The sequence below is a fragment of the Condylostylus longicornis genome, unplaced genomic scaffold, assembly GCF_029603195.1.
Source record: "Condylostylus longicornis isolate FDR11 unplaced genomic scaffold, ASM2960319v2 ptg000004l, whole genome shotgun sequence".
Taxonomy (NCBI): domain Eukaryota; kingdom Metazoa; phylum Arthropoda; class Insecta; order Diptera; family Dolichopodidae; genus Condylostylus; species Condylostylus longicornis.
Window position 1 is genome coordinate 10205503 of NW_026577973.1, and position 13090 is coordinate 10218592.

General features: G+C 22.8%; 1 protein-coding gene across 2 annotated transcripts in view; it reads left to right on the forward strand.

Annotated features, from left to right (window-relative positions):
- The first annotated feature begins 4142 nt into the window (after positions 1-4142).
- Positions 4143-13090, forward strand: part of LOC129608123 (cGMP-specific 3',5'-cyclic phosphodiesterase) — a 116771-nt gene continuing 107823 nt past the window's right edge. For both annotated transcript variants that reach the window (XM_055519450.1, XM_055519455.1), the window contains exon 1: positions 4143-5021. In XM_055519450.1, the coding sequence (XP_055375425.1) occupies positions 4191-5021 (831 nt within the window). In that variant the 5' untranslated portion in view covers positions 4143-4190. The remainder of the gene's footprint in view (positions 5022-13090) is intronic.

Consider the following 13090-nt stretch of genomic DNA (forward strand, 5'->3'; position numbering starts at 1 on the left):
GCAAATTTCTACCTGAAATCCAAATTTTACAATAGAAAGTTTGTAGTGTTGCCGTACAGACTCATCGATTCGTGGAAGTCGAACATGGAATATATTTTTTAAACTTTCCTCTCATCCTAAAAGTATGCAATTTTCTTTTAGCAAAAGTAGCGTTTTCTTTTACAAATTTTCTTAAAACTTTAATTTTATCCCTATGTACATACTTTTTAAATATTTTCGAAAATACGTAAAATATACATAATGTACAATAATATGCACAATAAAAATATTATATTAAAATAAAATTCTTTACATTATAAAATCATATATAAGCCCACCATTAAGGATATTAAATTTATTTAAAAATTTGCAGATTAAGGTTTATTAAATACTTAAAATGCCAATACAAAACAGAAAAAGATATGTGTGTTTTAAAATATCCTTATGTAAAAATATCATACACAGATTCTTATATATACAAAACCATATTTATTAATATATTTTTATGTACATATAAAATATGAAAAATGAGACTCTTGTAAGATTCAAATATCTTTAAGTAAGATACCCATACAAAGCATATACAAACATACATATAAGTATTTTAAGTTATATAAAGAAAGGAGATAACGATTTAGGGCGAAAGATTGTTATGGATTGAACATTTCCAGTTTTGTATATACATAAACACAATGTAATACGCAAATACACATATTATATAATATATACAAGCAAAAACATATTATGTACATAAATATTATATATGTGTATGTAATGTATTCAATATTGTTCGGTTGTAAAACATTTTATTTATCTTAAATTCAATAAGATGGAGGAATCTTTGAATGATAAAACTTTAAGGGAAATAACGATAGTGCGGTTACGACCAATTACTAACATTGTGCGCGTACATACTTATTACATGTGTCTTATGGCATTTTAAATTTAAAATTGTTATTTATGCTTTCACTCAAAAATTTTAATTAGAAAAAAACTCTTAAAGTTTTTTAACTCTTAAATGGAATCAAAACAAAATTAATGAGAGTCAAAGAAATTAATTGAAAAAAAAAAACAAAAAATAACAATAATCAAAAATTACAAAGTTCTTTACAAAATTATAAAAATATTTTTTTTTAATTAAAAAAGTTCAAAATAAAACAAGCGTTTAGAAAAAATTTGTTTTTTTTTTCAATTTGTCAAAAAAAAATTCTGAACATGGCACTCACTCAAATTTTATTTTACTTTTTAAATTAATTTTAGAAAATTTCAAGAATTGCATATTTAAACTTAAAGCTCTTGGCCACTTATAAATTATACTCATTTTTAAGTGAGATCTTATACCGTATTATGAAGTGAAATATTGGAAACAAGAAAATCAACAAAAAAAAAAAACAAAAAGAAACCAGCAAAGAAAAAAATTTCCTTAAATGAGGTTATAAAATATTTTTCTTAAAAATATTTTTAACTTTATGAAAAATATAAAAAAAGCAAAAACAAAAACAAAAAATAAGAAATATTTGATCCATAAAAGCTTCTCTTATCCGTAATAAAATCCTCTTGTGTTGGCATTAAAAATATTAATCAGCTATTATATTCGAAAGAATCGAGAGAATGAGAGAGAGAGGGAGAGAGAGGAAGTGAAAAAAATCAACTAAATCAAAAGTAATGAAAAAGGACAAAAGATCTTAATATCATAAAGTTTTTAGAACTTTACCAAAAAAATTAAAAGAAAATTTGATTTCAAGTTTCATTCTGTCTGTATGTTCATCGATTCGCCCGTGTGAGATAGAAACATACGTACTTGTTCTTTCTGAGAATAAAATAGGCATTTTTTGAAGAAAAATTAATATTTGTAAGAATCCGATTTCTCTAAAGATTGAATGAATTGAGATTGCCACCTTTTAAGTATTATACTTGCGCAACAGGAACCAACCTATTAACATTAAACATTACAGCTTTTAGTTTCCCATATAGTACTCATATAACTAAGTTCCCTATGAATTTCAATCAGAATTTTAGCTTTATTAATTCAATTCTTTATGAAAAATTTGAAAACAGTATTTTTTATGTAAAATAAGAAATTGTAAGATAGATACTGCCTTCCAATGATTCTAAAATAATTTATCTAACTGCAACCGAATATTATTAAATTATATTAGGTTCTGTTAACAATGTAAGAAAAATTTAATAATTTGGTTAGCCTATTTTAGGGCCTTTTTGTTATCGCTGGAACGGACGAACAGGCGGTCAGGAAAAAACATTTAAAAAAAAACTGATTAAGAACATATGCTTTAACGTCTATATCCCATACGTATTTTTCTAAGCGTTCTAAACACTTGTTCGCACGAGTGTAAAGAGAAATTTTGAATAAAACTACTATTTTTTAGCTAAATGTGCTGATTTTCAATTAAATTACTTCGCCCAAGTTTATTGTTTGTATTTCATTTTTTTTTTATAATAAATTTATAAAAATATATGTATGTTTATTAGTTTTTATACATCGTACTGTTTGTCATATGATATATACATGTACAATAACTGCCGTACATACTTTTGTACAAGTATATACGGTTTTTGAATTAAATTTTCGGGAAAAAATGAAGATTTTTATAAGAATTAATTTTCAATGTTGATAAAAACATTTTTATAAAATCTAATATAATAAAATGTCGGGGGCGATAGGAGGAATGTGTAAATTTCAGCACTTAATAAATTCATTAAGGTTTTTAAAGAAATCTTTTATATATTAAAATATTTACATATTATACAAATATATTAATTTTTATTAAAAAATAAAAATGACTATAAATAATTTATTTTTATTATTTTTTTTTCTACTTTCAGATTTGTCTGGTCTTCTTATGGGTAAAATAAACCAAAAAAAAAAACATAAAATATATGCATACACACTTGTATATGTAAAATATGTATCTATATATGTATATAAAAGAAAAGTAAAGCACTTCGATTCATAAATTTATACTTAACTTTAATTTTTGATTTATTCGTGTATATTTTTTCTAATTTTTTTCATATATACTCGTATGAATAATCTTAAAGCAATAATATAGAAGGATATAAAAGTTGAGAATTCCTGAATTTAATTTTATTTTTCTATATTTTTATTATGTTATACATTATAGGTTTTTTTTTTAATGTTGTATGTGTGTGTTATTCCACCTATATACATTACATATTAATATACTAATTCAAAAAGGATATTTCAAATAAAATAATAAAAGACAGATATATTGGTTGAAAAGGACATCTGATGATAATCAAAATAAAAACAAATAAAAAAAGAAAATACTATAATGATATAATAATGAAAGGGAAGAAGGAAAGAAAGACAAGCAAGTAAATTACAATAGTCACGTCTAATTTCCGATTTATGTATATTTATTTTTTTTTTTTGTGTTTGTATATGTATGTATTGAATTATTACTTTAACAATTTTCCACTGATGATTTAGCAAGAAATAGAAATCAAGTAAATAAGAAAAAAAGAAAATAAAACAATATTATTGATGATTTAGGAGTAAAATAAAGAATTTATAAAAAAATTGTTGACATTAAAAGAACCGGAATTCAAATATATTATTTTTATTATTTTAGTTTCCTATGAATTACATGCAAATTTAACCGGCAAATTGTCCTCTATGAAAAATTTTATGTACAAGAATATTGTGTTCTTTCTATGTATTTTTCATGTTTTCAAATGAAATTTTTCAATATTTATTAAAACAATGACTTAAAACTGAAAAGAAAAATCAAAATAAGAATTTCTTAATATTGAATAAAATGTTTGAAAGTTTTTTTTTAAAAACAAGACATGAAAGTCCTTTTAATTCTTCTTTAATATTAAAAAAATATAAAAAATCTATTAAAAATATCAATAATATTTCATTAATAATTATTACTAAAAATAATACAAATAATAATTACAATTCCAATATTATTATTGTAACAATAACAGTAAAATCAATTAAAATAATAATTTATGAAAATAATAGTAAAAATAAATTCAATGTAGAAAATTTCAATAAACTTATTATAAATAATTATTATTACTATATAATATTGAAATGTCAAAAGAAAAATTCAATATTAAATATAAAAAACAACGAAAAAGATAATAATAATATTTTAATAAAAATAATAAAAAATTTTTTAAAATTATTATTAAAAATACAAGAATATAATTGTATAAAAATGGAAGAAACTGAATTAAAATTAAAAGATGAAAAAATTTTAGATTCAAATGAATTAGTTAATAATAATACATTTAATAATAATAATATAGTGCCATCAATGGATTGTGATACAATAATAGAAAAAATTCCAACAATAGATGTATCAGATGAACAATGTTCATCATTAATTAAAGCAACTATGGATAAAACAACAATAATACCAAAAGAATTATTAATTAAAAATGAAACAACAAATAATATAAAAATGATAACAGATAATACAATTAAAACAACAACAACAACAACAACAACAAATATAAATTCACCATTAACTGATGATGAAATGACAACAAATACCATAACAACAGCTACAACTACAACAACAAATAATACTGATAATACAATGGTATCAGTTAAAATTAATGAAGCATCACCACCATTACAATTAACATCATCAATATCACCGATTACTAATGAAATAGAAATAACAGAAAATAAATCAATAATATCATCAAACCAAATAGTAACAACCCTACCATCATCAACAACAACAACAACAGAAGAAAATTTAATAAATCATGAAAATTTAATACAAACAAATAATAATAATGATAAAATGAATACAATAGCAATTGTAACATCAAAAGATGTTGATGATATTGCTAGATTATTTGAAGAGAAACCGGAAGCATTTGAAAAATGGTTAACAGAACGTGCACAACCTGATGTTGTATCAAAATTACATAAATTTATTGAAAGTCGAAGTTTATTATTACCACAAAAGAGTCCAAAACGAACTTCTGTTAGCTCAGAATTATTTCAACAATGGATGGCATCATCACCTGTACAGGTAAATTTATATATGTATATGTTATATTTATATATAAAATAAAATAATTAAAATAATAATATAAATAAAAATTAATAATTTTGCTATATATAGATGTGTGAATTATATTTCGTACATAAATACGAAAATTGTATTTGCGGTGCCAAAAAAATTAAAAAAAAAAAAAACACTGATTTCATTGTTATTCCCTTTTTTTTTGTTTTTTTTTTTAATTTTATCCCTTTTGTCATCCTTGGAAACTTATTTTTAATGTGTTTCTATAGATTTGTTTTTTGTTGTTTTTTTTCCCCTTGTTGTATTTTATTTCAGGATAATGAAAATACATAAAACTTTACTTTCTATCACAAACTTTTTCAATTTTCCATAAAAAAGAAAATGAAAAAAAAAAAAAACGAAATTTGTCGGAAATTATTTTTGAATTTTATTCTTTTCCCTTTTGGTATACACAACAAAAACAACAAGAAAAAGAAACATAAGAAAATAGAAAAACAAAAAAGAGGAAGCAGGATTTAGGCTTAGATAAATATAATTTTTAATTAGTTATAACAATTTAGAATCAACTTTTGGTTTGAAGAAATTTCATATACTTTCGAAAGATGTGCGAGAAAAGAAATGAAAAATATTAAAGAAAATAGAATCAATAGAATTTTTTTCATTATTTTTTTTGTCATTTGGGATAAAACGAGCAGAAAAACTTTGAAATTAATAAGGAATTCGGGTTTTGTTATTTTTGTTTTTTAAATTGTTTCACTTTCAAACCTAAAGAGACAAGATTAAAAACAAAAGAAGGTATACAAGGAGTATAGAGTGGGTTAAAATATTTTTGTTATTTTTAAATAGTTTCATATTTAATAATCTGTTGTCTAATAGAGTAATTAAATAACAAATATTTGATCTTAAATTTTTTTCTTAAGTTTTCTTTAAAAAACTTTTTTTTTCCGAATAAATCATAATTTTATAATACTAGAAATTTTAATTGAATTTTAATTGTAGAAATAAAAAAAATTTATTAAAATTTCGGTGCCGTTTTTGATCTTGTAATAAATCAGTGATATAAGTAATGGTGGAATAAGACCAGCTGGAATTTGGGGCTTGTGTACAAAAAAAAAAATTTGTAACTTTTTTTTATATTTTTCAATGAAAAAACGATTATTATAGGACATGAATTAAATTTTCATTAAATTTTAAATAAAATTTATTTTATATTTCTTAATTTAGTATACAGGGTGTCTCGTAACAAAGTGCACTGCATATATACCATTGTATAAACCATTATGAGTAAACTAATCTTTTAACTGAATTTTTTACTTTTTGAATTTTTAAGTATGACTCGGTACTTGTGTCAAATAGGCGCATTATTAAATATGATTTGGAAACCTCAAAATAAGGGCTCTCTCATTATTATCTACATTAGTTATAATCTGTTCACATTTTGGAATCGAGTGTCTTTAAAAATCAAAAAATTTTAAATTTTAACTTTCCATTTTTGAAAAATGTTAATTTTCTACGTGACGTAAGATTGGAGTTTTTCCAATTTTAGCACTGATAGCAACCATGTATATAGACCTTTAGTTCGGTATATAGGTCATCTTCCTACGTCTTTTTGTTATTGAGAAAAATAGCAAATTTTATCATATTTTGTACCAAATTTTTTTCTTCAATGTTTTAGAAGAATTTACAATAATCGTTCAAAATGCTGTCTGTCTTCTGTTATTTACATGTTTAACTTGAAGACCAAATTTTCCTTACATTTGTAAAATTTACTGGGCAAGAGAACATCAAATGGCGTTTCTCATTCATACAGCTCTATAATTAATGTGCTATATATTTCATTAATGTACTTGGTCTTAGAATACATTAATTAAATATACTAAAATTTTAATTAAGAAAATTCTAACAAGAATTTTTTACCTAATTTATAATTAAGTAAATTAACTAAAGCAATTAATGTTGATTAAGTTTTAATTTGTTATATACATTTGAAACAAATCTATAAACAATAATGAGTCTAAAAACAATTAATTAAGTTTTGAATTACCAGATTATTCTTGGGATGTTTTCAGAAAAATTTTGTTAAAAAATTTGTCTATTAATTTTGCACTGTCTGAATAAAAATCTGCTAAACGTTTTAATATAGAAAGATGAAATTTGTGTACAGAAATAATAATAGTAAATGCTTTATTTTTCTGCAGTAAAATTGTTGCTCCCCCCTGCGTGTTGTTGCCCCCTTCCTGAAATATATTTCTTTAAAAATTTCGCGTTTTAATAAATTATTATGTACAACGTCAAACCAAAATTAGAATAAAAATAATTCTATAAACACAGAAAGTTTAGAAATTATTTCTTCTAAATATAATGTGAAACTATATAAGAGAACTATATAAATATATAGACGTCGGTTAGATCTTAAGCTTTTTAAGCAGTAGTATTAGATAGACTAAAGAGTAATTGAAATCTTGATTTGAGTACTTTTCAAATAATATTGCACTTGTAGCATTTGTATAAATCTTCGTTTTTATTTTTCAAATTTTTTGTACATTATTAAGGTTGTATAATTCTAAATTTTATAGAAAAATTTTTGTTGCATGGGCAAATAACAGAGAGTCAATGTAAATAACTTTGTGTTTCCGTAAACGATTATTCACAATGCGTGTACATGTTAATATATGTAACAGATTGTATTATCCTTTTATAATTAATTTTCAAATTTTGCAAAATTTATTTTCGATATAACCAAATAAAAATATATATGTATTTACATATATACATGGAGAGCTACATATTATACGCGACATATAATTAAATGTCCATGATGACAATTTAAAGGACAACAAATATTTGTCAATATAGTTATGTAATAAATAATATTATATATTAACTTTTATAGTCTAAGAAAACTTTCTGCTCATGTGTCTGTTTACAAAACTGTTGACTGTGTCTGTTTTAGTGTGTTTTATCGCCCTGCCATAAATTCCTTTACTTTAAAATATCTAAAATATCTTTACTTGCCAGCTTCTAAAAGTTATAACCCTCAAAATAATAAAAAATGTCATTTTCAATCGAAGCTAGAAAATATTTTTTGAATTCCTCAAATTCCAAAAAGTAGTGAGTTATACTCATCCTTACATGAGACGCATGAGAATTTTTTTGTAACTTCTGGACATTTATAAGTAATTTATTATACATAATTAAAAGAAAAAGGAAAATTTTTTTCCATCTCCCTCCCCCTTAAATTATCATCGCACGTAGTTAACCCCATATTTTCAAAATTGGAAGATTTCCCGAATTTCTATAGCACCAAAACTTTAACAGTAAATATCTTATAATCAGAAAACATAAATATTAATTTTAGACCCCTTAATAAACAGTAAAATTTATCCATTATATTAAAGCCATTTTATATTTTTGTCCTTTCCCCGAAAAGTATGCAATCTCTTTTTATTGAATAAATTAATTTTCGTATGATAGTTAATCATTAGTTTTATAAATGGATTTATTTACTAAAAAATTTGTGTTTCGAATATAATATTGGAACCTATAAGTTCTACGGTTGAATTTAATCTACATATTGTACAAGATATTACGATATTAAAATATTTTAATGAATATCATAATAATAAATTATATTTTATTTTATCTAAATAATAGCCTGAATCAAGAATTTTAGTTAATTTATTTAAAATTCCCATAATTTAGTAACTATTATTAGATTTGATTTCTAGGCATTCAATTCTATTACTATTTATAATTATTGTGTATGAGATTAAAATTTTTGGAATATAGTTTTAATTATGGAATAGCTAATAATAATAATTATTCGATTTAAGTTCTGAAAAATCGCATTTTAAAATGAGTTCTTTACAATACGAGTTATATTCGTCTGTAGTTCATATGTTAATGAACTTAAAATATAAATTCTTATACTTTTTATTTTATTTTGAAAAGTTTCCTCAATATATGCTTAAAGTTTACCCAGAAATATTAATAAATAATTTTTTTTTCACTTATATTTTTCCATTATTCCATTATTATTTTCTTTTAATTTTTATTTAAGGTCTAAACTTATTTGTAGTTTGATTCAATCAATCAAAATTCATTAGACATACATATATGTATATATAGATATATTTCGTTTTTCAGCCACAAAATAGATTGGTCAATATAATAGCATATGTGTAGGTCAATATAATAGCATATGTGTAGGGCGCTTGAAATATCCTTTATTTAATGATTGAACTTTTAAAGTAGAATATGAATATTAAATGGAAAAATATATATGTGTATGCGTTTATGTATATTGTATAATGACTATTAATGTTATATTAATAATTTATAATAATGAATTCTATTGAATATTTGATTTGTTTATACTATATTAGTTTGTTCAAATATTTATCATGTAATATGCTTAAACACAAAACTTATAAGATTATATAATTTACGAGCTCTTATATTATGTAAATTATAAGAATAAATCAATAGCTTTCAATTAAAGTGTTTTTATTTTTTAACATGGTTATTTTGATATTATCATTAAATTTTATATTAAATTGCTGAGTAAATAGAAATTATTTTGTTTTAAAATGCTTCGAATAATTGAAATACAGAGAGAAAAAAAATAAAATTTATTTTAGAACAGAAAAGGTCATGTTAGATAACTTTAAAATTGTGGGCAATAAATTTTACATATAATCTGAGACTAATAATTCTATATTGTATAATAATGATATTGATTTTCTATATTTGATAAATAGGTTAAGTAGCACAATGTTATAATTTATAAAATTGGACTGAAAAATCAGAAAGTGAAATATGGTTTGTTGAGTTTGTACGGAAATAAATTACAAAATTAACATTAATTTAGAATAGATTTTCAAAAAAAAAAATATTAAAATTTATTAATTTATTTGTTGTTCTAATTATCTGACCATTGGAGCAGTGGTTATGATGCACCGATCCTTTAACCGAAGCGTCTCGGGTTCAAAAACCGGTCAGGTCATTATTAAAATTCTATATTAACTTAATATACAACAGTTATAAATATGGTATACAAGTAATTTTCATATATTCATAATATTCGATATTAAAAACTAAGAAAACTAAACAATAAATATTAATAACCTTAAATAATTGATATAAAAAAAAACTACAGGATGTTAGTCACCTACCTAGTTAAAACTCTATGACGCAATGAACTAGGGCTTGACTGTCTATGATGTTATCACTATGGAAAGACTCGGAAATAACTATCTATGATATCAGGCACTAGCCCCTCTAAGAGTAAAGAGGAAAAAAAAATTGTTCTAATTAAAAGTATGATTTGATTTTGTCATTAAGATCAAATTCAAATTAGAAGATCAGCTCTCTATTGACAGTTTAATAATACAGTTTTACTTTTATATTAGATTTTGACGCAATAAATATTGCTCAATAAGATGCAAAAAAATAAATATCTTTATATTTTTTTCTGTAATAGAATGATTAGAACAATTTAAACGACTAATAAATTAATAAATCAAAGAGAACGTTCATATATGAATATACAATGATACACATACCTGCATCCAAACAGCATTTGAAAACTGTTTAGGGTACATACTTTTTCTAACGAGGTGTTTCTCAGTTTTTAATTTTTAATTACTTTTACTAGCACTCTATTGGAGCTTTAGTAGTCTCATAGCAAAATATCGAACAAAATCAAATCGTTCAATTTAATAATTTAGCCACGATCCTACTTGAACCCTGGCCTCATAATTACATTGAATATTATTTTTCCTTTGTATACAGGGTGATTCAGTAAACTGTATTATATTATATACCATTGTTTAGGGGATCAAAAACGTGAAATATAAACTGTTTCCTTTTTTTGTTTATAACTTCCCTTCTGAAAAAGTTAATTTAACTTTTATGATAATTTATGGTAAATTGTACCAAGTTTACAAAGATTAGATGATAATCATTATGCTTGCATTTTAAACTGAATTTATTCTTTTATTAAATATTAATAATGTTGTCTTATTAATTTACTTAAGAGGGTGTGCTAACTGTAATCATTAAATATAAAAAATTTAAATTATTTCAAAAAGTACAAAAATTATTAATCTTATTGAATCTTTTCGTATATAAGTTAAAAATTCATAACTACATACATGCAAGGTTTACTAATAAAAAAATTGCAGTATTTTATTTTCTTTAATAACTAAATAATCGTATCAGATGGTTGATATTCTAAGTTAATGTTCACTTTGATCAGGAATACCCGATTTCCTAAAATTGGAAGAAGTTTCGTCACATAAAAAATTAACAGTTTTTGCAAATATAAACTGAAAAAGTAAAATTTTTGGTTTTTTAAAGTCATGTAATTCAGAAATCTAAAAACGTTATAACTTATGTAGAGACTCAAGAGAAAGAACTTTTTCTGAGCTTCTAAATCATAAATGTTGCATCTATCTGGCGGGCAGTATTATTAAAAATTTTAAAAAGTAAAACAAAAAACTTGACATTGATTTTCAAAATTTCATTGATTTGAAATAAATTTGCCTTACTGTTTGTAATGCTAAGAAATAATGGTCTGATATATATTATACTTAAGTAAATGTTTTTGATTAAAGTGAAAAATTCTGATCCGATTTAACTATGACTGTCCATCCGTCTGTATTTAAATTTTATCCGATCGAGGTATAACTAATAAAGTTTCAAAATTGAAATTTAGTCATGTGGCCATCATTTTCAGTAAAATTCTTTAAAATTGTATAAGTTGATATATAACCACCATATATATATATTTAAAATAGTACTCGACATAAAAAGCAAAAAGTTGCATGAAACTGAATGTCATTTATCTCCGCCATTTATAGTCATTTATTCGTAAGGGTATCTTAGAGCTCAACCATATCTATTTGTAAGGCTATCAACATGATCAACCATATCTACTCTCTTTTTACTGAGAAATCAGGCATCTTATGCAAACTCGCAACTGTGTTTGAGAAGAGAACTTTTTAAATCTCTTGAATTCAATGTTGAATGTAATTTTTTTATATATCGGCACACATACAATATGTACATAAATTATATTCAAAAAATTTATATTTAGAAAATTTTTAACTCAAAAAAAAAAAACACAAAATATTTATAAATCAAAATTAAATTAGAAAATTTAAATATATTGAATGGCATTTACAGTGATTATAAAAGAATGGGAAAGGGAAAACAAAATAAAATTTTTCTTTTTATGAAATTTTGAAAACTTGTCATACATTTACCGTTTATTATCAAAAATAAAATTGTTATGAAAAATTACGAATATATCAAAAATAAAACTTTTCGAAAAAAAAACAAATCAAAATTTGAAAGCCACAAATTTGTAAAGGTAAAAAAGAAAAAAAATCATAAATTACGATTTTTTTTTTTATTTCCTAATTTTTTTTATTACTTACTTTGACTTGCCAATTTTCTGATGAATTTCAAAATTTTATTTTTCCTTCAAAAAATAATACCGAACAAAGTATGAGTGAGGTAAATATGTAAAGAGCACAGGTGAAAAGAAAAAATCAAAGAAAAAACAATGAAAACAAAAAAAAAGCAAAAAAGCTAACAGAAAAAAAGGGCGTACAAAAGTGGATAAATATGAGAGAGAGCGACAGAGAGAGAGAAAGAGAAAAAATATCGGTGGGTACTAACAATTTTATTGTTCAAGGAGTCAAAATGAATTTCGTGGAACATTTTCAAGTTTATTTTGCATTTTTAAACAAAAGACAAAAAAAAAATGAAATTCAACTCTTAAAATTTAAGTTTTTTTTTTTATTGTTTTATGTTTTTTTGGTTTTGTTCAACAAAATACCTTTTTTTTCTTTTGTTTTTTTTTTCTGAAATCATAAAATTACAAGTTACAAAATTTTTCACGCTTATGAAAATCACCGCGTTTTCCTTGCTTCCTGTTTGTTTTATTTTTTCTGTTTTTTGCTTTTTTTTTGTTTTTTTGAAATAAAACGTTTGAATTTCGAAATTACCATATTCGAAATATGGTAATTTTACTTTATAGAATTTACTTTACTTTATTTGAATAAAAA